Source organism: Numenius arquata, chromosome 2 (genome assembly GCF_964106895.1).
Source record: "Numenius arquata chromosome 2, bNumArq3.hap1.1, whole genome shotgun sequence".
NCBI lineage: Eukaryota > Metazoa > Chordata > Aves > Charadriiformes > Scolopacidae > Numenius > Numenius arquata.
The window spans coordinates 46,972,786-47,000,036 of record NC_133577.1 but is presented as its reverse complement, the minus strand read 5'-3'; the positions used below and the strand labels follow the sequence as shown (position 1 = coordinate 47,000,036).

Here is a 27,251-nt window from a genome sequence, read left to right as displayed (position 1 = left end):
GCCCATAAATACGAAGCGTTCGAAGGAAGGAGGACACAATTCCTCAGCTGGGTAGATTTAAGTCAGCAGAAGTGAGAACTCCTTCACAGCCTCCCGATTTTAATAGGTTGGATATAGGATATATAGTATCATATATAAATATACATATAGCTCTGAGATGATCTATCTCTAAGAAAAAAATGTGCTTATTAGCAGAAGGAATAATTGTCTTACAAACTTTATTTCTACTATTTTTATTTAAATACTTTCTTGTATTTCAAAGGAAGATCTAGGAAATCAAGATTCCACCTGAGAGCATGGGCTTTCTCTTGGAAGACTCCGGTTGTCACAGCCTCCTGCTACAGGCACATCAACAGTCAGGATGGAAAGACTTGTCTTAAAAAAAAATATTTAACCAGAGACCCATCTCTTACCTAAACACCTGCAACACCATCCCTTTTCTAGCTGCAGATACACAGGATGGGGCAGAGCTGTCATTCAAAAAGCCAGACTGTCAAGCGATAATGAACTTTCTTCCAGAAATGATGTAAAACACCTTAAATACAAAGGTATTAGCAAAGCAGCATTTTCAAAAGTTACTCCGAGGATTTATATTAAATCAAAGCTTTTGTACAGAGGATATATAGTAGTAGATCAAGACTGTCAGACTCATAAAAATGAGGTTGCAGCATCTTCTGTTGTTGAAGTAGAACACCTTCCTCCTTATAACTGTGTGCAAAATTTGCCATGCATAAGTTAAGGCACATCCACTTTAGGATATTACTTGTATGTTTGCTTGATTATCTTCACCTGATATTGCTGTTTTTGAGGCAGCTTGAGCTGAGGTCAGTGGCTCAAATGACAGTAAAGCACAGCCACTATAACGAGAGAAGGTTAAATTTAGTAAAAATACCTGTAGCAAATACCCATGTTCCCATTTCTAGCATGAGGAGGAAAAGTCTATTAATAGTTACAGAAGTAATTTTAGGATTTTTCCTGAATGATTTAAATTTATATCTCATTTAAGCCAGAGTTTTGGGATGATTTGCACGTTCCTCCTTTAGGTCCTGAAATAAGTTGCGTTCAGGTAATAAGCACGTTGAGCACGTGTAGGAGGGCGGTTTTCTCCAAACTTAGTCCTTTCTACAGGGCAGACACGGTCACTGCCATGAGTTGTTGCTGCATCTACAGGTTACCCTGGTGTGGACCAAAAAGGCAGGGAAGAAGCCTGGATAGGCATCAGCCAAAATAATAGAATAATAGGGACAAGTGGCACCAGGCTCACGTAACCTTGTCTGTCAAAGGATACAATGTGGTGTAGGTACATTTTAAAAAAAAGGCTAAGCCTGCTTATTAATACACACTGTAGAAATCAAGCATCTATGCCTGAATCCATGAATCACCCATAATCAATCAGGATGGAGCAGGACAGTCTCTGCTGTTAGACCCTTCCTCCCCCCCCCAAAAAAAAAGATTAAAACCAAATATTTTAGAGATAAATGAACTTACATTAACAAGGTTCAATTCGATTGTTCCAGTTTTCTCAGCATCCAGTTTTCTAAACATTTCTGCGGCAGGAGAGAGACGACAGACAAGGATGAATACAGGAACTAACAGGAAAGCCTTCCCTTTCCTCCTGCTTCAGGATCAAAGAGGAATTTAGTCCCGAAGGCTAAAATTTGACCAATAGTCTACACTCCAAACCAGAAAGGGCCACACTAAAGTCATTGCATGCTCATGCATTATTGCATGCACATTTTTAATAGTTCAGTCTGTAGTATTAACGCTCTTTGTCAATCTGTAAGTGTTTAGATTGATTTTGTTGTTGTTGTTTTTAAATCAACATTTAATTGTTTGTGTGAAGGACTGACTGGCTCCTGTTCAGCAGCCTGGTCTACAAGGCTGATTCCTAGCTCCAGGAGGAGCGCACTGCCAGAGTTTCCGGATTTATAACTCAGCTCTGAAGCTGCTTTCGTTCCAGTACAAAAGTTTTCCGAGTAACTTATCCCGGACTAAAAAACACGAAGCAACAGGGTCCGGCTGGTTATTAAGCATGTACTCACTGAACAAGGTTTCCAGCCGAATCAAACACCGGACAAAGTTATCAAAGTCAATGATGAGGTCTTCATCAGCAAAACGGGCCACAATGATTTGATGTAACTGGCAGTTCAGTTTGAACCCTAAAAATACAACATCAAGGACTCATAAATGAAGAGGAAGAAAAGAAAAAATGCAAAAAAGCTCCAACCAACAAAAAAACCCCCCAACCTTACACACTACCAGGAATTCGGTTAGCTACTTTTGATTAAATTCACAAGTTTTAAGAGCATTTACTCCATTCTGGAAACCCCTTCTGTACTTGTGAGTGATTTCGAGCTGGGAGGATTTTCCCAGCTGGATTTTCGATCACACGCGTTGTTCCTGCTGCATGTGCTCCCCTTTCTCTGGGGACACGGCCAATTGTTCCCGCTCCTGCTCCCTCCCTGGGCGATGAGACGGCCGCCAGACTCGGCCCCCCCAGATCTGAGATGAAGCAGTGGCTTTGTGTGAGCAAATAGGTCTAGGTTTCCACAAAGCACCTAAATTTTGGGACAAGAAGAAATGCTGCCTCACCTTAGGCGGTGACAGGAGGGGAAAGCTCCAGGGAGCCCAAATGCTGACACTGAGGTGAAGATCTATAAGTTAATTGGAGATCGTATGGGTCTGTGATCCCCATCTCGCTCACTGTCATAACCCAGATTTGCTTTTCAGTGGTTGCCAGGAGCAAACTGACTCTCCTTTTAGCTCTCTTGTGAGCACCACCCCTTGGTCAAGCCGCTTCCATTCCCAAGGTCACAGCATCCCTCTTCTACAGGCTTATGCCAAACCCGTGTTTACCCAGAGATTGACTCATGGAAAGGTGAGAGTTACACCAAAGATGCCGTTCCAAAACCAGAATGTTGCAGTTATTTGTGCTACAAAAGCTGGTCACCAAAGAAAATAACTGCAAACCCATGGCTCCTTTGAGAGGCTGCGCAAAGACAAGAGCCCAGGCTGAGCATCTGGATTTAACGGAGGCCTTTCGTCAGCTCCAGGAACACAGAATTTTTTCGTCTTACAAGTGACAGGAGACTAGTGAGTATCCGTCAACCTTGCATGAAACAGATACAATCCTACAAAGAGACAGACCAATGTAAATACCTGCTGCTTCCAGTGCTTTCCTCATCTCGTACGAATTCATGGTACCAGAGCGATCCACATCAATTTCCCTGTAAATTTTCTGCAGAACACAAAACCCCAGTTAAAACTTGTCAGTAATTCAGAGCATGTTTTTGGCTTTTGGCAGAAGTCAAACACTTTGAAATGCAGCCTGCGTGTGTCCTTAGGAGCGTTTGCAACCTTGGTCTGAAGGACTAGGTGCTTATCCCCAAATTTGTCTAAAAAGCAGCTTTGGAAAGTCTTTTTAATGCCGCAGCCAGAGTGGATAAAGACTGGAGAGAAGTCCTGGAACCCTGAGCTGGAGCGGGAAGTCCCTGCTTTGGGAAGTGGAATCGTATAGGTTGTCCGAGGGAAATCAGTCTACAGCCACCTCTACGTTTGATGGCACCTTCACCCAGAAAAGGCTGCCTCTTACCTGGTATTTCTGAATCTTTGTCCAGAGAGTGTGGAATTCCTTCAGCCCCAGTTTGCCGCTCCCGTCGTTCTTCTCTGAGTTAAGGAAGGAAAGGAAGGAAAAGGGTGTCCCTTCCCTGTGCTAGGTTTACTTACACGGGCAGTGGTGACTTGATACTTAAAAAAAAATAATAAATTGCAATTAAGAAAAGGATGCAAATTCTCTCTGAAGGACTCACCCTGTTGAATACACAATCGTTGTCCAAGATGTCTTTCTAAATAAATGAGGGGATTGAATCACTTAAACCGTGACCAGTTCACCAGCTCTTTCTGCTCCTCCTTTGCCAACTTTCTATCTTTTCAGTATGTGTACAGAACAGCTGAGATGACGCAGTTTTGTTCTGCGTTGTTGGTTCAACACCTGCAGTTATAGCAGCACGAGTTGTAACTCCGCATTATAAACAGGAAAAGCCACCACCAAGCCTGCAATTTGGAGAACTTCAGTTCTTGCACAAGCAGCTAACAAAAGAACCCGGGTTATGGCATCGCTCCCAAAAACCACTAAGGAGTCCCTGCGGCCTGCCATATTTTACACCAAATTATAGCAGAGCATCATTGTCTTCTGGTAATTTTCCCTTTTTCTGACTATGCAATTCAACGCCCACTGCACAAGGAAGCTGGACACAACCATTCTTAGACTTGAAACCTTCATCCTCCACTTTTTCCCTTATTCTCAGGAGTAAAAGCTGCTAAACTCCAGCACACTCTCTGGTTCCTGTATTTGCTTCCCTCATTTTGTGTTTGCTAAGTCCTCAGGGCTTTACGATGCCCTTACCAACTCCAGCCAGATAACAGAGCAGAAAAGTGCCCTGAGATGTTCAACCTCTACCAGCCAAGTCAAGCCACACCACACTGGGAGCCAGGTGCCCTTTCCCAGCACAAATAGTACTTTGTCCCCAGCTAAACCACAACATCCAACAGCCAGGGAGATTCAAAGCAGATGGTCCTGGCTGAAAATAGATCTTCCCCACTGGCTGGGAGAATTCGTGTGCCATGGTCAGCGGTAATAGCAAGAGATACCATTTTTATTCAGAGGAAACAGGGTAAAACCAGCTTCTCCCACCTCAGGAGCCACTAGAACATCAGTTTGGACCCACCACTGCAAAGGCAGCACCTCACCTACTCCAGCACAGGCAGAAGAACATCACCCAGGAACGGCCTTAAAGGATACATCTAACAGGTCAACCATTATTTTGCACGTCTCAATACTGAAGCCATCAGATTTAATGTCTTTGCCTGTAAAGAAAGAGAAAAAGACAGGATTATCATTGCATGCTCTCCCACAGCACCTTCCAAAATCACCCAGGAGCTCCATGACCAGTGTTACACCTCAGCCCCTGTCTGCTTTTGTGTGGCCTCCTCTGTGACCAGCGAGATGACTGAAGGTGAAAGTTAGCTGTGATGTCTCCCCCAGCAAACAGCCTGGTTACTCTGGTTTGTAGGTGTGCTACAGAGGCAAGGGGCAGAGAGAAAGCTTTGCTGCCCTTGCTGCCTGCCTGCCAAGGCAAGGGTGGACTTCTGAGCTGTGGAGTTCAGTGGTAGGGAGCTTCAATGCAAGGGAAGAACATCAAATCAGGCTTGGCAACCAGCAATACACCATAGCTAACTGGCTAGTGCATCCAGACATACAGCACAGTCCTGGCTACCCCGCTAAGATTTCACACTAGAAATTAAAGAGAGACAGGAAAAAAATGCAGACCCAAGAATCACTTCACAGATAAAGAAGCCCAGAGTTTTAAAGCGTCTCCTCCTCAGGGACACCCCAGAATCCTGAGCAGTTCCACACTAAAGCACCAGGAACACCTTCTCCTGATTGTTATTCAAGCATTAATCCTGGCAGGCAAGTCCCAGCAGCAGATGCTGGGAGAGAAGGCACCCAATGTGTGCCCTGCCAAAGCGAGCACAGCCCCAGCCTTTCCGCAGCCCCCTGAAGGAGCAGAGCATGTGGCCATGGCCACAGGGAGAGCCAAGCCACAGGCCCGGGGCAGAGAGTCCAGGGCTTTGACTCTGCCCAGGCCAGTGGTGTGCTTGGTGCTCTCACAGACACGCTGGAAACCTGCCAGCGGCCAAATGAAGTTGCAGCTCGAGGAAAGTGCTTACGTTTAGCCATGATTTTATTCAAGATGCTGCGCAGTTCAAAGGCAGAGATCTCTGCATCCTGCAGAAAAGAGGAAAAAAAGTGGAGGAAAACTGGTGAATGAGAAGCTCAACATGAGCCAGCAACGTGCGCTTTCCAACTGCATCCTGGGCTGCATCAAAAGAAGCACAAACAGCAAGTTGAGGGAAATGATCCTGCCCCTCTGCTATGCTCTGATGAGACCCCACCTGGAGTACTGTGTCCAGCTCTGGAGTCCTCAGCACAGAAAGGACATGGACCTGTTGGAGCGGGTCCAGAGGAGGCCACAAAGATGCTCCGAGGGCTGGAGCCCCTCTGCTGTGAAGACAGGCTGAGAGAGTTGGGGGTGTTCAGCCTGGAGAAGAGAAGGCTCTGGGGAGACCTTAGAGCCCCTTCCAGTCCCTAAAGGGGCTACAGGAGAGATGGGGAGGGACTCTGGATCAGGGAGTGGAGCCATAGGACAAGGGGGAATGGTTTTACATGGAAAGAGGGGAGATTTATATGAGATCTCAGGAAGAAATAGTTTCCTGTGAGGGTGGCGAGACACTGGAACAGGTTGCCCAGAGAAGCCGTGGCTGTCCCATTCCTGGAGGTGTTCAAGACCAGGCTTGATGGGGCTTTGAGCAACCTGGTCTGGTGGGAGGTGTCCCTGCCCATGGCAGGGGGTTGGAACTTGATTATCTTTAAGGTCCCTTCCAGCTCTAGCCATATGGGAAGTTTTTCACTGTGAGCTGCAGACACTGTCTCACCAGCAGCCTCTGACTCCTTTGGGCAAGTTGGCCAAGTTCAGACATCCCTTGGAGCGCAGGATGGACACACAAGTGGTCACCTCTCCCCATCACTCGCTGCCAGGAGCTCAGCCCTGCCCTGTGTGTCAGCAGCCCAGGCTGTGGTGTTCGCCTGAGCGCCGGGGCAGGCAAGAGAATTAAACTTCGTGCTGGGGGAGGTGTCTCTTTTACCCACTCACTTAAAAAAAAAAAAAAAAAAAAAAAAAATAATACTCACACTTCCTGCCAGCTGTCCAAAAAGCTTTTTGAAGCTGGGCTCTATGTCATCTTCGCTGATCTCTGTCTAGAAGAGAGAAATAGAGAATATGGAAAGGAGGATATTTTCTGCCTGAGAAGGACTTAATGCATTATTTCCTTGCCTCTAGTAAAACACAATTTAAATGGCAAAGCTGAAGGTACAGAGTGCTACTGCTTTGATTTTAATCAGTTTTATTTTCAGGGGCACCTCAAAATGCTGGCATTGCAAATACTGCAGGAATTAAGAACTTTTGCAATGGTTTTTACTAAAAAAAAAAAAAAACAAACAAAAAACACTCCCAAACTTTAAAAATTTCTTTATTCTATTAAAAAAAAAAATAACACCACCACCCAAATTCAGAACTTCATTGTGGCTGCTGCTACAACTGTTGGACTAGCTGTCTTTATTTAAAGACAAGAAAGCAACATGTAAGTTCTCATCTTGGAAAAAAGAAAAATAAAGAAAAAATTAAATAAAACACACAGAGTAGCAGATGCATTAGTGGGGAAACATCTCCAGCAAGATGAAACATCTGGTGAGCCACTGCTTACTCAAAGAAACAACACTGCATACAAAATCGTTCCTATGGCTAAAGTTCTGTGTTCTCAGGTTCCTGGGAAGCAGAGGGAATTTCCCACAGCTCCAGTTGCCTCTGCAGAGAGCACCTCATCTCCCCTACCTGGGAAGCCCAAGTTTCCAAAGTGGGACAACAGTTCTTGATAACACCGAGAGAAAAACGCTGCCCCGCACAGGGAACAGAGCGCTCCAACGCCACTCATTTACGGCAGAATTATCTCAATTTAAAATATTTAAGATATACCTCTTCAAAATTGGCCTCAATTTCATCATCTATAACCCTAGAAAGACAAAGAAATCAGTATTAAAAACAAAACAGGTCATTTTTCCTGATGCCCTTGTTTTGAGTTTTAGTTAATGAAAGATTCTTTAAATTACAGAAATAAGGATGAGTGTTCAAAGCTCAGAAGTTACTGGATTAAATCAGCCCCAGACACTACACACCATGGGTGAAAGCAGTATTTTGCCAGCGATGGCAACGAGAGTTTCAGAACATGTTACACACTGTGCAACATCCCGCAGTCACAGGCAGGATTTTGGGTCAGACATAACCCTTTAGGTCACTTAGTGCCACTGCCTACAGACCTCAGCCCAGGCCCAGGCTCTCGGGTGCAAATCAAACTTATGTCTAGTGATTTCTTTTTTTCCTTTATTTTTTTTTTCTTCCCCCTTTACAACAGCAAAAGTGAGAGACTTAAGGTCAGTGGGAGCATCACACCTGCGGACGGTACGTAAGCATTGCTCAGGGCCCATCAAAAGCTGGATGTGCCTTCACACAACTGACATCCCAGTTTTCACACCGCTACAGAAATATGCAACAAGAGATTACAGAATAGAAGAAAGCTTTTTGCTTGGTTTGAATGAGAGAACTCGATACAAAAGATCCCACACCCCTTCCCAAGGCCTTAGTTAGCCCAGCTGCTCTTCAACATGGGACATGGCTGTATTTTTTCACAGCTTCACAGCTAACAGTGTGGTATGAGCCAGTTCCGTTAAAACCCACTTTAATTTTACCAAAGGTATTGTTTACTTGAGCAAGTACCTTGAATTTTTTTCCAGTCTGATCTGAAAAGGTGCAATATCAATTGTTGCGATTGGTGTGTTCCCAGAGAGCCGAAAGCACACGCATTTCTGTCTCCCAGGTGGGGAGCCCGGCCCACTGCTCTCGGGGGCTTCCTCCTCTCCACTTACAATATACTATTTTATTATTGGATCACCATTCCCTCCTGCTAAGTTCACTTAAACTTTCCTCAGTCACACAGGGGGAAGCTGGGGACAAACAAGAACTGCTGGTATTCCATCTCCATGGGGCAGCTGTGCATCCCCCCTCCCCGCAGGAAGCCCATTACCACAGCCCTGGGCTGCTCCATCCTTCTGCATCCACGAGAGGAACCAGAGATCACCCGCATGCCCACACTGCTCTTACATTGTTGCAAAAATAAAAAGCCACATACGTGGAGTTTGCATTTTTTTCAGAAAAGACGCGCAGACAGAAATCCCCGTTCTTGTTGGGTTCGAAGGTCGAGGGCACGATGATATATTCTCCTGCGGGGAGCTTGAAGCGGTTCAGCACTTCCCGGAGGTTGATGAAGGTGTTCGATTTTTCTCTTGCTTTGTTGGTCAGGAAAAAGTTTTTGCTCAGATGAACATTTGTCTGGCCAGAAAACTTATGAAAAGCAAAGAAAGAAGGAAAAAAACCTCCTCAGTTTGCATGTATTTGCATTTACAAATTAAAAAAAAATAATAGATAAGACAATTTATGGGAAAAAAAGAAAAAAAAAAAGAAGGAAAAAAAAAAAAAGATGTCGATTCAAGAGAACCGAAAGAGAAAAGAGAAAGCGGGTGGATGCATCCCACCACGGTACTCCTGAGCTGCGGGTGCAAACATATTTTACAAATAATCTCAATAAATCATTCAGGTCACGCTTATGTTTTGCAGATGATGAACAGTTTGTGCAGACACCTGGCAAACTCTTCCACTGACCATTTTTCTTTAAAGTGAGAGGGACCCACGTCCCTCTGGTCCCCAGACCTGGTGCCACCAGGGGGCTGCAGATCAGCTCTGCCCCTGAGGTCAGGCTATCCCCAGGAATAAAATAAACATTGTGTATTTGGAGTCTAACATCTTCCAGAACCAACTCCTCTGCGCAGGGTTGTACAGGTGGGCTAGCTCAGGTCTAGAAGCAAACCCCAGGAACCTGTATGGTTCAGAAACCTCCCCCTTCCCGTCCTCCCAGATTTTTAAAAATGCAAAAACCTGTCAGACCTGCTGCCCCGACGGGAGATAAAATTCCACCTTTGGGGGGAAAGAAGAGCCACGGGACTGTAGCTAGAATCTCTTTTTTTTTTTTTTTTAATGGAAATCAGTCTTTTGGACCTCTAGGATAAGAGCTGAGCGGCTGACAGAGAACTGCTAAGGCACTCAAAAGGTACCTAAGAAACTTCATTAACTGGGAGCACCATTTCCTTTCCTGATGAAACCACGTTTTATGTAAGAGCAGCTGTTTTGAGGTGCCCTGGCTGTACCCTCGCAGGTACAGCAAGCCCCGTAACAAGGTGACCTGGGTGTTTTGCTCAACCTCACTCCTCCTTCTGAGGAGCAACAGCTCAGAGGCATCTGCAGCCCTGCCTGGTATCGCACCACCACATTGCTCACCCCTTTCATCCCCAGGGCAGGCTATTAACTACCCACAGGTAGAAACAGAGAGAAACCAATAACAACTGTGCCTAAGGAAATGTTAAAAACCACCTCCCTGGAATATTGGTTGCGTGTCAAACACCAACTCTGTGCAAAGCTGAGACAAGCCGCTGTGCTCAAGCCCCCTTCCAGAATAAATGGCCTCTAACTTTAGTCTCTGCACACTCAATATTGTCCTGCAGTGAAGGAGGATCCTCTGAACCATTTCTTTCCACAAGCCATCGAGCCCCAACTCTGCATCTTGACCACCAAACGCATGCTACGTACCTCGGGGGGCACCTGCAAGAAGGAAAGGAGAGGGTTATTTGCCTTTTGAATGGTAACTCCAGGGCTACTTCTTTTCACTGCTGGCTAACAGGAACATCCACATTCTTGGGGGAAAAAAAACACCAAAAGAGTCAGCTTGAGGTGGAAGGTGAGCAATATTGCAGTTTTCTGTTTCCTTATGGGTTCAGGGGACCTAGCTTTGCTTTAACCCTTCTTTGCCTACAGGGAGCAGGTTCTTTGACAAGCTTTTCCAAAGCTGGAATATTGGGAAAGCAAGCAGTTGCACGTATTGCCTGTGGTTACAGAGCAACCTGCAGGCAAGACCATCATTGCTGTTTTTCAGTCAGTTAACCAACACTGCTCTGCAGCTCTGAACACAATGTCCTGCTTAAGGAGCTACGATAGACACATCCCTGACCCTTTATTCAGCAGAAGGAGTTTTAGAGGTGTTTTGGCCAGTTCTACTGCTGGGTTCAGGCTCTCCAAGCTAGCGCAGGCTCACATCCCCACCACGGCTGCTCTCACCCTGCTGCTTTTCACCCAACAAGCAAACGTTTGACTGGATTTCTACACTTTTATTTTACTTCATATCATTTTAAAATAATTTCTCTGCTCCTCCATCTACAAGCACAGAATATTATAGGTGGGAAGGAGCCTCTGTAGGTCATCTGGTCCAACCCCCTACCAAAGCAAGGCCAATATCAAAGTTAATGGTGTTGCTCAAGACCTTGCCCAGCTTAGGTTTCAACATGTCCAGGAACGCAGATTCCACCATCTCTTGGGTACCTGTCCCTGTGCTTGACCGCTGTTTTTGTGGAGGATAACTTTCTAAACATACAAGTGGAATTTTCCTTGCTGCAGCTGGTGTCTGACCCAACCTGGCTGAGTTGTCATAGAAAGCCCAGTCTGAGAACTGCGCTACCCCATTTATAGGGTGAATTTTCCTTCTCCTCCCATGCCACTGCCTTAACTTGCCTCATAAATCGCGAAGCCGATGGTGTGCATGTCCTCTCCCATCTTCCTCTGCTTCCGCCGGTGCTTCTGAATCAGGCCAATGAGGAAAGTACAGCCCCCCTCAGGGTCATCAGGATCCTCATCTTCTTCCTCCAGCTTGATTAAATACTGTGGATTTGTCCAGAAAGTGTCTGGGAATTGGATTTATACAAACTGCTCAGATGCTGGAAGCAGCCATGCTGATACATACATGTCAGCTAGGACAGAATCAAGACTGATCTCCAAAATCAGCTGCGAGAAGGAAATCTCAACACACACCCCTCAGTCTCTACAACCACAACTAGCCCCTTGTCGGTGAGCCACATTTCCCAAACCCTTGCACTTTTTGGACCTCAGTCCCAGATATCTCAGGTACATCCCTCCTCCACAGGCCACCCCAAACCAGCTCCCAGAAGAAGCTCCCAGAGAAAGTTGGACAAGCAAAAAGGGTTTCTCCATCAGAGTGGTGACTGTACAATCTTACTTGGGTAATTCCTGCAGCCCCCTGCGGTGGCTCCTCGCCTCCAGTTCCCATCCAGCTTCAGCAGGCTCCACTTCTTGTACCTGTCGCTCGCCAAGGTGTCTGGAGTCAGGTTGCAGATCTCCAGGCGGGAGTAATGTCTCAAGAAGTCATTGAAGGCCATCCTGTGGGAAGCAATGCCACGGACAACATCTCCTTAGAACGAAGAAGTTTTCTAAACAACCCCTTTGTCCATCCGCCCTCTCTCCCGCTGCAATTTAGCACTAGGATTTGGGATGAGTTTGCTCACTCACCTTGGAGAGTGTACTGGGAGGGGTTACTTTGTGTGAAAAAAGCAGAGGAGAAGACATTGCCTTCAGCCTGCATAGAAAACCAGCGATACTTGCCAAAATTCCCCATCTTCGTGCCTCCTGGTCAGCCGCTCCCGCACCTCAGGGTCAACACCACTCCAGTTTGGGCAGCTGAAAGACAATCCCACATCAGCTACAGGGCACAGTAAAGATGAAACCCTGATGTAACTGTTCTGGCACATCAATTTCACTGTCTTACAACTCCACGCCATTGCAGTACTCCACGATATCTAGCTGATAGCAGCTCCAGTGCTCTCAAACCACAACAGAATTAAAGTACAGGGACCTGGGATATTACATACCCACTTCTTAAATATACAAAGTAAGGATCAGAAACAAGTGTTTTACTTGCAGAAAGTGCTAATGCCTTGACTGAGACAGGGCTTTATTTTAGAAAAAGCAAGACCCAGAATAAATACTGCCCCAGCCACAGAATTGAATAAACTCTGGCTTTCATTGCTAACAACAGAAATGCATCCTAAAAGCCCTCTTAGAGAGTAAGTTTTCAGAAGCTCACTGCTGAACCTGGGCTGCTAAAGAAGCAGAAACTACAGAGAGGCTTGTAGGAACCACCAACCAAATCACTGCACCTTACACAAAGGCGGGCGTTTGTACAAACAGCACCACATGCTGAGACACCTGAGGGGGAGATGACAGTGGTGGAATGCTTCTTCTAAACAGCACAGAGCAAACATCATATCGACACATGACTTACAGAGGAATTTGAGGTAGGGAGAAGACAGACGACAGCAGGAACACAATCCTACCCATGCAGTAGAACCCTACAGCCAGCACAAAACCCATCAACTCACTTGTCATTCCACTTTCCGGTCCACTCCACTTCACCCCAGGGATTTCGGATTCTGATTAGCTTCTGCACCGTTCCTCGGAAGTTCACCTGGTGGCATCAGAAGCATATGGAGAGTTACCCAGGGACTCAGCATTATGCTCCCTTCCACCTTGTCTACGGGAGTTGAAGGACGTGACAGTATCTCAGTGCTCCACAAACATTAAAGTGTATATACACGTATACACACTGATCTGGTCCAAAAGGCATGAAGTGAAACTGATTTTGAATGAGCTCTGTGCACCCAAGCTTGCTAGAGAAGGTTTTTGTAAAAATCAAGGCTCATATCATCATACAGATATCTATCTATCTCATAACCAAAACGTCTGGTTTGTGCTACTAAAAAAAGTTACCTCTTATAGGGTTTCAAGCAAAGGGAACGTAAAGCTGCTACAGGGGACTGCCAAAAAGCAGGTACAAGGGGATATTTCCCCAAAGCTTTCATCTATATATAAACTACCCTTTCACATTCAAATTAATCGCTCCCCCACCATATACTCTCAACCGTACCTATTACAACAGGTGGGGTGCTCAGTCTGGCCCCAGCCCCCTGGACCACACGAATGCCCCACAGGGCAGCAGCACTAAGTTAGGCATTTAAAAGCACTAAAAGTTGAGGAAGGAGCTGGCCAGCTCTAGAGCCTGAAGCCAAGAAAACTGCACAGAGCATCAGCAGCAGCAGAAACAACGATAAACTATCCTTACAAAGCCTGCACATACGACCAAAGGAAAAGCCTGGCGAAGTCACGCCTGTTTGTGAATTAAGGCCAACAAATTCCCTCTTCACTGCTTTTGCTGGGAGAAGAGGACCAAATGCACACACATAGACCTGCGCATCAGCAGCGCCCACCTCAGCAGAGCACGTCAGCAGCTCCCTACACCTCACTCTGAAGCTTCAGAAGTATTTCAGAAACAATTACCGGTGAAGTGGCCAAAAGTCCGTGACACACCGGGAAGGACACCACGATCTGCCGCTTTTGTTTTCACTGGCCTTACCATCGCCAGTCACCTGCTCTTGGACCTTGCATTCGAACACTACACCCTGCCCAAAGCGCATTTAAGGAACAACAATACTTAATTTTTGTTTTACTTGGCACACATCTCTTGCCCATCTTGTTGTGCACGTAAGGTACAGTACTGCCTGCTAGACAGAAATGTGCTGAAGGGCCCAGTGACCAGCAGAGGGTAGTGTGCTCTCTGCACAGGGCTCTCCACCGCCCCTCTCACTGGAGAATGGCAGTGCTTCGGGATAAAAAGGGGTTTTATTGGGTCAAACTTCCCAAGAAGTCAAGTTTGAATGATTTTGAAGAGGTTGGGTGGTGCCTTCTGCAGCTCATACCATTCTGCAATTTATCCGAAACATGCCAACTAATTCAGTATTTCTTCAGAAAAGAGGGACTCAAAACCTGATTCGTCAGAATGGATGAGACTGAAGAATTTTCCAAGTTGAAGATGAATTTGTGGCTGCCATGGCTGAGGGAGGCTGCATTTCACCCCTCTGGGGAAGCACACCTACCTCCTCTGCCCCGGTGACTGAGTACGCGTGTCCCTTCACCAGCTTCTGGGAAGTGACGGCCTCCGTCTCTGCTGCACTGGTGATCTGGAGGAGCAATGAAAAGTGTGTGAGTGTGGCTTCCCGCACGGAAGGGGATCCCATGGAGCAAAAAGGGTGCATGCCAGAACCTCTCCACTGCAGCAAAGCTCCCTCCTGGCACCACAACACTTGGTGCAGCACATCCCCTCTTGTACGCCTCCAAACACCGTACAAAGGGAATACACATGATGAACTCCATGATCTCAAGGGACAAGGAGGAACACAGGGGATCCTCCTGTGTTCCTATGCTGCCCAGGCATCACACCCAGATCCAGCAAGCCCCAGTATTTCACTTTTGGGTCAAACACCCTCTTTGGCTCCACAGCAGGGTGGTAGGTTCCCCTTCCTTTCCCCAGCACCACCACCCCAGGACCTGCCATGCAGGGGAAAAAGGGAAAAGGCTGCACTTTGGATGCCATTAATACCTGAAGGCAAATCACCCTCTCGCTTTTTCGTGGCCATTATTATACTTAGGCAGTTGGGCCAATAAACACTGCAAAGAGAAATCACTTCTTGCTAGAAAGTGACTTCTTGCTCTAAAGATGCTTAAACCTCCTTCTATGAAACCGATGTTTGCCGTTGCCTTCCCACCATCTCGGAACGTTTGTGATCTTTAAACACGCAGATCTGAAGCCTAAGTAAAAGAGAGGGTGGGATCAAGCAGGCAGGATTCCTGCTGTCAACTCATGCCCTATTATTGCCCTGCAGCACACTCTCCATGTAATGCTTAACTTCTGTGTCCCTGTTTCTCTGACAGAAGACAAGAAAAGATTTTACAGGATATTTCAAAGGCGAAACTCACTAACAATTAGTTTATAGTACAGAAAGTGTCAGCACCTATCAACCAAAGAATGTATTTGTTTCCCCTAACTCCCGACGAGATTTGTATCGTTCTGGGGCAAAAATCCAGATGTTGGATTCTTATCTAAATGCAAACTAGTAAAACAGGCCTCAAAAGTGCCGTGAAGTCGCATGCTGACACCAAACCAAGTACTTTTCCTGCTGTGAAGCTTCCCTCTCCCGGGACTCTGATTTAACTTAAAAAATGGGAGGAAACACTTGAGTTTATATTACGAACAGGGTCCCTGTAAACAGTTTACCTTCCCTTTAGACATAGCTAAGATGTAATCTCCTCTGGGAGTAGAGCGATTATTGTAATAATAATACTCAGACTCACTTCACTCAGGCTAAAAGAGATGCTGAATCCTTCGCAGGCAGGGCCAAAGCTGCTCTTTCCCTCCTGGTGCAGGTTCAGCTTTTGGCCGTGTGTTTTCCCACAAAGCCTTTTAAAGGTCTGGCAACAGTTCAAGCCCCTCTGCTTCAAGAACAGAGCCCGGATTTTCTGGGAATGCTTTGGTATGATTTTGTGCAACAAACAGGCTGCAGCAAGGAAGGTTGCTGTCCCTGAGCATCTGACAGCAAATGCCACGAGCAGCAGCATTTTTCAGGCCGTCCCAGCCTGCTGCCAAACTATGGGCTTTCTTAAAAGCAAAAACATACATCAGGACCCCCTAATGAGTTCCCTACATGATTTGTTACCATGAACATATGAAACAGGAAAAGCTTTAAGTCTTGAGGAAGGAAAGCATGGGAGGCATCGAGCTTTTATGCATGAAGTCAACCTATTTGGAGACATAAAGCCCCAGAAAAGCACACACCTGCCACACTCTGGGGTCAAAGGGAGAGCAGAGAAGCAGAGGGGACAAGCATCCTTTGTGCACCTCCTTTGGGTGGAGCACAGCTCCATCCCCAGTTGCCCACACCACAGTGAGAGCCGAGCACCCAGCAATAATCCCACTTAACTCACATCAATGGAGCAGCCAAGGAGAGACCCCTTCTGAAGTGCCTTCTGGATGATTCTGAAGAGGTTAGGTGGTGCCTTCTGCAGCTCATACCACTCAGCAATTCCACCGGTGAAGTCCTCGAAGCCTTCAGTGGTGGTGCCACCAGAGAGAGCCTCATACGAGCCATTCAGCCTGCCGAACAGGGACACACACACAGAGCCATCAGGCTCCATACTCTCCTCTTCTCACACATGCAACCATCAGGTTCCCTGTTTTCCTCTTCTCTTGGAGAGGGGCACTCAGTTGTCACAGCTTTTCTGCTTCCAACAGCACCACGGCAGCTGTGCCTGTGCCTCCCCATCAGCTTTGCTCCTTACACCTCTGTACTTGGAAAGCCCATCTTATACACTCGTGTATACAGGCTGCAGGTTCGGTCTTACCAATGATAAAAATCATGCCCACTATTTGAAGAAAAAATAATATATAAAAAAAATAAATCAAGACCCAACAATTTGCTTCTAGTTCCACAGTCTTTTAATTTCTTTAATAATCATAGGTCTAATTTTCAGCTCATCTAAATCAGCTCAATTTTTTAAGTCAATCAAAAATAGTACTCTTAGATGGCAGAATTCCTCCCTGACCATCCCCAAACTGTAAATTTGTCTTTGAGAGACCTGGGCATGTGGACTGGCTTGCTTTGCACACTGCAAGCCCTCACAGGTGCATACAGGAGATGAAACGGAGCTTCCCAGGCCCTGGTAACAGGAGATAGCACTCTGGAAACAGCCTTGCCATGGATTCAAGAGCCATTTTTACTGGCTGGCAGCAAAGCCAGTACTTTTGTCTACTTGCCTTAAGTGCCTGTGGCCAAAGCTTTACTAAAGCAGCTGCTGTGGGATACTCCAGAAGTTTTAAAAGTTAACAATTAGGCTGACATTTTAAACATGTAGTATCCGCGCACTAGAGGATGCTATGCAGAAGGAGAGCACGAGGACATTGGGTGAAAAGCCATCTCCCTTGCCCTGGCAGGGCCGCCCCAGCCTCGACTCACTTGGCATAGGCCTTCTCCAGCAGCGCGCTCCAGAACTCACTGCCCTCCACCGAGTGCACGAAGAGCAGCTCCCCGTTCTTGGTGGGCAGCCGGTCATCCACCACGACGTCCACCCACTCCCCGTACTGCCAGAACTGGGAAGAGAGCACAAATCCCTCGTCACTGCTCCATGCTGCGCACTCAGGTCACCGTTTATCTGTCAACACCTCTTTTTTCCTAGAGGAAAAGCAATCCCCTTCACAGCCAGCTTGGCCCACCCTGTTCAGGGATGCACACCCGCCCTCAGCTGGATCTGCTGATGGAGGAAGAACCACAAGAACATCCCCTCTTTGGTTAGCAGTCGCCTTCCTTCCACCACCATCACCCTTTTTGGATGTCTCCATTTTTCTGTCTGACTCTTTGACGCCCCTCAAAACATTCCAGGAAACACCGCAGACATGGACATGACCAGCCATGCTGGTTCCTGGCAAACAGCACTGGGGGGGACCGCAAGAGCCAACCTTCCACTTACCTGGAAGTGGAAAATTCCTGCATATTTATCCTGGAAGCTCTGATCTTTGGGAACAACACGGGCCAGTATTTCTTCATTCAGGGTGAGAGAGGCAATAGCGGCCAAGAGCCAACAGTCCCCTGTTAAAAAAAAAAGTTTATTATTGAAGCCTTTTTCTTTAGGTTTTGTATCACAAAGAGATTGTGCTTTATAATTAATACCACCTCAGCTGTGAGGAGGTGATCCCTCCCATCACTTTACCTTTAAGGCAGATCAAATGCATGTACACAAACATGCCATTTCCAGGCAAGCATTGCATTTCCTTAAGACCAGAGTAATAATAATAATAATAAAAAAAAGTATAAGCAGGCTTTTTGTGATCTACCAGCAGAGTTATCACCCACAATGGGATTATTTGAAACCTTAATATTCAATTGAAGAGTTAGGAAGCAGGATGGGGAAAAAGGCAAAGGGCCGGGCCTGTGGGCACACGCAGGTACTCAGGGCTGCAGCCTCTCCTCAAAAGGCCAGTGTTTGCTCAAGCACAGGCTGTTTTCCTTTCCCTCCTCCACGTTTAATCAACGCCTGTTGACTTGCCATCCAGAGGCCTACCCTGTGGACAAGCTCCCTTTAAGGCCTCTTGCCAGACTCCTACCAAATAGGAGCTCCTTTTACCGTACACATCTCTGCAGGCCCTGTTTGATACCTCATTCCATCTCTGGCATCAGTCACCAGAAAGTCAGGAAAGGCCTGAAGGCAGGCACTGTTCCCCAGTCCCTCACACCTCTTCACCCTTCCTGGGGTGGAGCCAACAAACACCGAGCCTCCATGCCACAGCCCTGAGGCCCAGGCTGTCTGGACTGTATTCTTCCACACCATCTCCTACCAAGCAGAACTATTTTTTTTTTTGCAATTATTTTCAGAAACCGGCATAACTTTAATAGAGTGACTTCCTTGCTGCTCAGCCACAGGATTTCCGCAGCCCATTAGGAAGGTGATTAGAGATTTAAAGACCCAGCTGATCCCCTGACTCCCACAAGCCAACACAAAACTCCTTGTTGCCACTACCAGATCTGCTGTTGCCTTGCCTTGTGAATGCAGGAAAGTCGGTATTACACATCAGATCCCACAGAATAGTCCTGCAGCACGTGTACGATCGCAGGTTCAAGAAACACGAACCAGCCATGGCTGATAGCAAGCCAGAGGCCAGCAAAGCAGCCATCTCCACACAGCAAGCTCTCTCCTATAGCAAAAGGGTCAAAAGCTCACAGGTGAGAAGCCAGGGTTCAAATGAGTGGCTGGGAGAAAGCTTTGGGGAGATGCAGCTCTTGGTCACCCTCAGGCTCAAATCCAGCCACACCAGGAGGAACATGGTGGCCTGCAGCTCCCTCCAGGCCACCCATCGACTTTCACAGCTGAAATGAACGACCTTTGTCCCATGGCCCTTTCTGCATCTCACGAAAGGTGGAAGATGTGGAACTGCAGATTAATTTCAAAATCTGAGACGTTTTACTATTTCATAACCCAGAGGGGAAGAATCAAACATAAAACTTTCCCTTCAGACCTGCCTCTGGGGCTGCTGGTACTGCAACGGGGAAATCACTGTGTCAGAGAAGTTTTTCAAACAGGAAAATCACCTTGCCTTTCTCCTGTGGCACATTATGAAGGATGTTCTCCTCTCTCCTCTGTGACAGCACATCCCTCTCACCCTGCAAAATGGCGATTCTCCTCACAGCCTCCCTTGTAGCGGTGGGACCCCCTTCCCTGGAGCTGCGGACCCTCTGGTGCCGTGGTGCTTTCAGAGGCACTGCCAAGCACAGCAACCGTGCTTGCTGGGAAAGAGATTGGGGTCAGAAGACACCGAGAGACATTTTTAGATGGGCTAATCCACAATTAACAGTGTGATCCTCTGTCCCCCAGCCACGTGAGGGCTCCAGCAGTTAGCCTTCACAGCCATTCTCACAGAGGAGGATGTTAAAGGGGTCTGCAAACAAACCCTTTGGTCAAAAGGCAACAACGGGGTTTTAACTTCAGTCCATCTTAAATCTGTACTCTCCCATACACAGCCTGCCTGCACAAAGCTATTTTTGTGGCTTTTTTCTTGTGGTTTTTTTTTGGGGTGGGGGGGGTGGAGAGACTGCCCAGAGAACCCTTCTGTACCAAGGATCCCTGTTTTTATTAAGTCTCCAAACCTTGTAGTTTCTGAACACAAAAGCTGGGGTTCTTCAAGTCCAAGGGACAACTCCCTGCTGGAGAACAGCCCTGGCACTTTGACTGGGGCTCTTGTGGGGTCAGGCTGAATTAGTAGTGTAGTACCTCTGAGTTAATATCATACTGCCTCCACTCCTTCCTCCTTAACTTGGTTTTCTCCCACTGGCACTCATCACACAGCAAGTCAATTCATTAACCCAGACAAAAATTATTTCTGTCGCCTTACTGAGTTAAAGGAGGACACAGCTTGTGATGGGCCTGCTCTGGGTCAGGAGAGCAGTGGGTTGTTGTGTATTTGGCAGTAGAAATATTGTGTTGGAGACACTGAGGGAGAAGGGGATTGATGTAAATATACACATGCACCAGACCAGTACACAGCATAGGAGAGCTGAGCACTCTCCATCAATACCCCAGCATTGCACACCGGTGGAAAACCCTTGGCCTCCCCCACAAATATCCCGCTTCCAGCACCCAGGAGCCACCAGGTGCTTAAGACCAACAACTCAGGCCTACACTAGAAGCCTGAAGTCAGTACAGTTATGCTTATATAGAATAAGAGAGTTGGGGTTGTTCAGCCTGGAGAAGAGAAGGTTCTGGGAAGCCCTTAGAGCCCCTTCCAGTACCTAGAGGAAGTCTACAAGAAAGCTGGGGAGGGATTGTTTGCAAGGGCACATAGCGACAGGATGAGGGGCAATGGTTTTAAACTAGAGCAGGGTAGGTTTAGATTAGACATTAGGAAGAAGTTCTTTAAAATGCAGGTGGTGAGACACTGGAACACATTGCCCAGAGAGGTGGTGGAGGCTCCATCCCTGGAGACATTGAAGGTCAGGCTTGATGAGGCTCTGAGCAATCTGATCTAGTTAAAGATGTTCCTGCTTACTGCAAGGGGGTTGGACTAGATGGCCTTTAAAGGTCCCTTCCAACATATTCTATGATTCTATGAAATTAGACAAACCCAGAAAGGGAGCAACTCGGCTTGCTCAGTACTGCTGTGCTAGTCCCAAGGCACAGCGGGGTAAAACCATCCAGCTCTTGGCCTCTGCAACAAAGCTGCGGACAGAGCTGAAGGCACTTTGTGCACGCTCTGTCGGGTGGCTGGAAACTGCTGGAGGCACGTCCTACGCCCCTTGTTTGCAGTCAGCTGGGGAGGTATTTTTCCCTCTCTGTTGCTCAACCAGCAGCATGAACCAGAGTTCACATTGCACAGCCTTACTCCACCAGGCAAACTCAACCACTCCAAGAAGACCCCCAGAGCATTACGACACTGGTGTTACTACCCTCAGAAAAACTCTGCTGACTTAAATTTGTAGCAAGTCAGGCTCAGAGAGCAGCTGTCCCACCACTCTTCCAAAGAAATATTACCATTTCTATTCCATAAACAAGGCAGGGGCTGGGCAGGCAGAGAGCAACAGAGAAAGAATAGGTGAACAACTTGACATGACCACAGTAGCTCAGGAAACCTTGGTCAAGAAGCTGGTCAGGCATCTAGATTAAGAGCATATACTCTTTAATGCTATAATAGATTTCCCCTATAGACAAGAAGCACTGAAGTTCAAGGAGGAGAAACTCCTCCCAGAGGACCTCTAAGCCCATAAGCAGAGTTTAAAAAAAAAACTTCCTTTACTATCTGGCTGTCCCATCAAGGCAGACATTAAATGAAAGAAACAGCAGACTTTGTTGTAAAATCTCTCTGTTGAACTTTATACTGGGTTCTAAAGAGAATTTGGAGGCAGAAAAACATAGATCTTAACTCAGACAACTCCGGGCAAGGTCGTCTTGAGGTTAAAAGGCAGATGCAGCATATATGGGAGACACCACCCTTTGGTTTCCACATCTAAAAGTGCCATCTCTCCCCTTCTGAACAGTCATGACTAAAAGTAGACCTGATAATTCAAAGCCTGGATGAGAACATATCTTGTGATAACACCTGGAGTTTTAGCCTGCACTAAGCCTGAGCAGGGTCTTTACCAAAGTCTTAACTGTAAGAATGGTACTTTTGTAAAGCTCTTAACAGCAACTTTGCTTTGATAGAGGAGGAAAGTCCAAGGGGAGGCAGGCTAACAAGCAGGTTCCTTATATGAAGACTTTCAAAGGTTCTGCTAACAAGGCTTGGTTAACCATCGAGAATTTTTGTAAATGCACAATACAACAGGCAGAACAAAGTTACCAGAAAAGGGGATTTTATCAGGTTGCAAGCTTATTTCTATTAACAAGAAATACTATTTTTTCTGTCATGCTTCCTTTTTGCTGTTCTCGATGCTTTACTTCTTATTTCTATATATCCATCTCTGCATTTACCTAATCTACAACTATAAACAAGAATGCTACAAAAAGAAAAAAAAGTAATTGCAAGGCAAGCATAAGTAGCCACAAGGGCTTAAAATTGGCCATTCTGGAGAGCAAAGACAAGCAAAGCATTCCCATGAAGCACCTGGAGGGCTGCAAGCTGAAGGCAGCTCCTCTGGTCACTGCACAGCCCCACAGCGTGGGGTCAAAGGAAAAGTGAGCCAATCACAGACACGTCATTATTTTTAAATGCTCATAGCTATAGATTAACAATACATTTATATTAATACTATGGAACTGCAGGAAGCTTTCTGGTTGGAAACATGAGGCTGTGGCCACCTACTTACAGCACAGTGGTTGCCAGCGTGGGAAAACCATGCATCTAAATTTCTAAATCAGCCTACCCAACTGATTATTTTTTCCCCCACAGTTTTATCTCAGGAGGAGACACCTTTGTCTAAAACAGCAGAGGAGAGATACTGCCCTGTGTACGCCCCAGTGTTGTGATACCATAGTGACATTCCCTCCAAAGAAGGCGGTGAAGGGTGAATAAGTTTCCTCTTCGCCGCAGCTTCGGTTCCTCCCCTCTGCTGTACTGAGTCACCACATCCCATGTGCCACTGTCCTGAGCCAAATACCATCACTGACTTCAGCTCTGATACTGCAAAACCAACTCCAAATACCTCCCTTTAAAAGCTTCTCCGAAAAAGCACCAAGAACAGAGTAAAGGATAATCTAAAGCCCAAGGAGCAGAACAACCTTTTCTGCACTGACGATCAGCTATGCCTCTTATGCATCGCCGCATCCAGATCAAAAGCAACGAAACAAATTTCTAGGCTGCATCTGGCCCACAGACCAAAGACTTCTAGGCTAAAAGGGACATCTGTACCACCGCTGAACAGCCGAGCTGCTCAGTTACACATCCCCTGCTAAGAACCCTGGTGCAGCAGCAACATCCAAGATGTTCTGAATGACTGAGCAACAGTGATGAAACTCCACGTGTGCACAGATCTGTTCCTTTGTGATCAAGCCTTTTGGGGGGATAAATAAGCCTACAAAAGCTTCCTTCAGAAAAAAGCAATGTAATAAAAAGTACAGGTTTCCAAGAACACCTGACATCTTCCACTGCATTCTCCTCTATAACATCCTAAAATGTGATGGAACATCAGTGTCAGCACAAAAAGTTCAAGTAAACAGAAGCTTAAGTAAATGTATCGATAGAAATGCTAGTGTCAGATGAGGCAGCGGTGAAAAAGGAAAAAAGAAAAAAGCATTTGTATAGCCCATCTGCTAGCTTCATTGTGTGAAAAAGCAGAGATTCAATACAGGCTCTTAGTAACTCAATGGTTATACAGAGAAAAGACCAATAGCATCTAATTTTTAATCAGCCACTAAACTGTCACACAATACCAAAATCCTGCCCAGATTCATAAGAAGATAGCAGGGTGAGTCATGGCAGTACTTAGTCACGGTGAAAACAGTAATACAACTAAGAATCTCCTATTTAAATATTGTTTTAGGAGGTGAAATAATATCAGCTGTGAGTCAGTTCATATCCTTTGGTTGTATGACAATACCATACAACCCTATGAGAACATCTGACTGGTCCAAAGACTGTTAAGGCAACAAACTTTTTCCTCAATTTAAAACAAGTTTGGCATTAGCAACAGCAACTCCACAACTTGAAAATGAAGTTACAAATCTTTCATTCTGGTGCTCTTGCTGTCACAACATCTGGACAGAAAAGCTGGAAGCCTGCATAAGGCAGAAAGCAACCAAGTGCCTCCAGAAACCAGCATCTCTACAAGATGCCAGATGTTGAAATGGCATGACAATAACTCTCATTTTAAGTTGGACAACTCCTTAGCTGCAAAGTTTCACAATAAAAAAAAACCAACAAGAGGACAGATGCCTGGTACATGTGTTAAGCGCTGGGACGGGCTTCATGCTAAAATAGTCGTGGTGGGAGATAATATCGGCCAGAGAGAGAACACACGAAGGAAGATGGCGACATGCCAAGGATGTCACCGATGACACAACAGAGCCACAGATGATATTAGGGCATAAGGAAAACTAAATTTACCATCTAAGTTATTGTCAGGGCTTTTTACCCAAATTGTATCTAGTTGTTAAAGCGCTAACCTTCTGAATAACTTCTGAAAGAAACACAAGCACAAAATATGTGAAATAAGCTTCCCTCTCCGTTATATTTTTGGACACGAAAACGCAAATAGCAGCAGCAGGACTAGAAATGAAGAAGCCGCAGCATGGCTAATATTATGCCGGCAAAAAGCAAACAAACAGAACTTTGTTTCTTTGCCAGCCCCGCTGCAAAAGCACAACACACGGCACGTATTAGTCATGTTTCCCTCCACAGAGAGCTTCAGCCACTCTATCAGTCTCATCTAAAACCTCCTCCCTGCAGTTTATGGAATAAATAGGAGCCTCACTGCTTCCACCCCAGCCTATTTCCTCTCGCATCCCCACAGCTTCCTCCTCGCTGCTTAAAACCCCTTCTGGCAGGCAAGAGGCTTCCAGACTGGGGTAGCCAGGTTAAGCCACTCACTTCCCACTGTTCCCGGAAACTTCCCCACAGCTCCCGGGGCTCCTCCAGAGCGGCTGGCCGAGGGGCTGCCGCCCCACAAACCGCGTGGCAGCCACAGCAAAAGCAGAGGGCTCCCAGGCTGGCCCACCCCTCCTGAAATACCCCCAGTTCTGTTTTCCCGGAGACCTGGTGAGTAGCAGGGACTCCCCACCTCCCCCCCATATAATTTGTTTTCTCCATACTGCATCTTTCCAGGTTCCATGGATATGGACAGGAAAGGAATCGGTAGCCATCAGAAGAGCCACCAGGAAACCAGCCTGTGCCACCCCTGCTTGGTGCACACAGCAAGGCTGCGCTCAGTGGCCAAACACACACAGTCCCCACCTGCAGCTGCCAAGGAAAGGCAAGGAAGATCTGATATGGAGAGAGGTGGAAGGATGCAAAAGGATGTATTTACGGACTGAGTTAGTATAAACCATGGTGTCCCAGGGCAGCACCTGCATGGGAGACTCAGCTTTCCGCCTCCGCCTTACCTAAGGCCCCTTGGCAGATGTCTGTGCGAGTGGCTCCACCGGCTATGAACTGGGGGCTGGAACACAGCTCCTGGGAACAAAACAAGCCTGGCATTACATATACTGCAGGTAAGGGCAGGAACAAGGCAGATTTAAACAAGCGACTGGCCACGGCAGGACAACACCACAGAGATGGAGTGGGTCAGGAATGAGTGCGGAGCACCAGACACGCCAAGCGTGGTGAGAAAAGGAGCTGGTGACCAAAGCTGGTGGGCAGCCATCTCACTTCACAGTATATGCCAGGAAGTCCACCGCATTTTTACACACGCGCACACACCACTCCACTATTACCTCCCCGTGACTGACTACGTTGGGGTCTTTCAGAGATGCCTACACACCCCGGAGTCCCTCTGGCCCGATGGCTCCTGTGGCCAGACAGGGGCTGCTTCGGTAGCCAGAGGTGCACGCTGAGCGAGGGCTCAAAGGAAACCTCCGCATCCTGGTCAGCTCATCTCTCTGCTAAGGAAAAGAGTTATCCCAAGCCACAGCCCTGAGCGCTACCCAAAGCGAGCCGTTTATCCACCCGGAGTGCTCAGGCTGACGAGCTGAATGGCTTTTTGGCTCGTTGTTTTCCAGATGGAGCACGTTACCCCGGGGCCAAGGGACATCCCCAGGGCTCTGAGCGGCCGGCAGCCTCACAAAACGGGCGCACCGGGATTTCTGGCAGCGCCCAGGCGGCTGCGGGAGCCGGTCTCGGCCCGGAGCCACCCGTTCCCCGCTCCGCATCCGCGCTCCGACCCACCGCCAGTGCCGGTACCCATCCCGGGGGGCGGCCGGAGAAACGCGCCTCCGGGCGGGACGAGAGACGGAGAAGGGGGAGCGCAAACAGCACCCGCAGAATTAAATCAAACCCAATTTTAGGGGAGAAGAAAGAAAAAAAAAAACCAAACCAGTCGGGTGAAAAGGCGCAGTGGTGGCGCGGAAGGATGCTACCGCCACCGGGACCCCCCCCGCCGCCTCCCTACCGTGGGTCTGCGCCAGACGACGCCCTGCGTCTTGTAGGAGCTGGGCCCCAGCTCTCGGTAGCCGAGGGCGGCGGGTCCGGCGGGGAAGGAGGGGTCCTGGAAGAGCCGCCCCTCCTGCAGGCACTCCTGCCGCAGCGCCCCGAAGTGCTGGCCCAGGTAAGGGACGGCGTGGCCGTGCCGCCCCGCGCCCGTGGCCGCCGCCCGCTCCTTCGCCACCACCGCCGCCATCCCCGCCATCGCCCCGCCGCTGCCCCGCCCCGGCACGGCCCCGCCCGACCCGGTCTGAGTCCCCCTCCTCCGGCGGATGTCACGAGTGCCGCCAGTGCTCAGCCCTGCAGCCTCCCCTCGGGTTGCCGAAGTCCCTCTGCCCCGGAAATCACCCGCACCCCCTCCAATTTCCCCCCTCTGCCCCCCGGTCTCCACCTCTGTTCACCGTGGATCCGGAGGGAAGCACATCCACCCCCCCAGGCGGGCACCTCATTGGCTTCGCACCTGTGCCAGCCTGATGTATTCACCAATTAAAAAAAATCGGTAATTCCTGCGTAAAAACCAGAAGGATCCAGGTCCAAATCTGTAAGCTTAGAAAAAAAGTCAAAGTAAGGGAAAAAACTAATATGACTTAAAAACTAATCCACTACATATATACCCTGTATCGTCACCCTGTTACAGTTTTGAATGCTGCCCGCAACAAAAATAATCTACAGTTTGATTTGCTGGTGGTAACCATGGCATTTGTTGGTGCCACCGCTGGCATGAGTCCATCCACACC

General features: G+C 47.4%; 1 protein-coding gene across 1 annotated transcript; it reads right to left on the bottom strand.

Moving 5' to 3' along the window:
• Window positions 1-206: 206 nt before the first annotated feature.
• On the bottom strand, window positions 207-26,719 carry LOC141475878 (calpain-2 catalytic subunit). The gene is made up of 21 exons (XM_074164428.1): window positions 26,483-26,719; window positions 25,479-25,548; window positions 17,925-18,043; window positions 17,414-17,547; window positions 16,386-16,554; window positions 14,501-14,584; window positions 12,950-13,035; window positions 12,174-12,248; window positions 11,791-11,951; window positions 11,289-11,458; window positions 10,314-10,325; window positions 8,803-9,014; window positions 7,593-7,629; window positions 6,752-6,817; window positions 5,731-5,788; window positions 4,802-4,866; window positions 3,593-3,661; window positions 3,160-3,238; window positions 2,043-2,159; window positions 1,489-1,547; window positions 207-857 (listed from the first exon to the last, which is right to left on the bottom strand). The coding sequence occupies exons 1-21, from the start codon at window positions 26,717-26,719 to the stop codon at window positions 834-836; spliced, it is 2,103 nt and encodes a 700-aa protein (XP_074020529.1). The 3' UTR covers window positions 207-833.
• Between the last annotated feature and the right edge of the window lie 532 nt (window positions 26,720-27,251).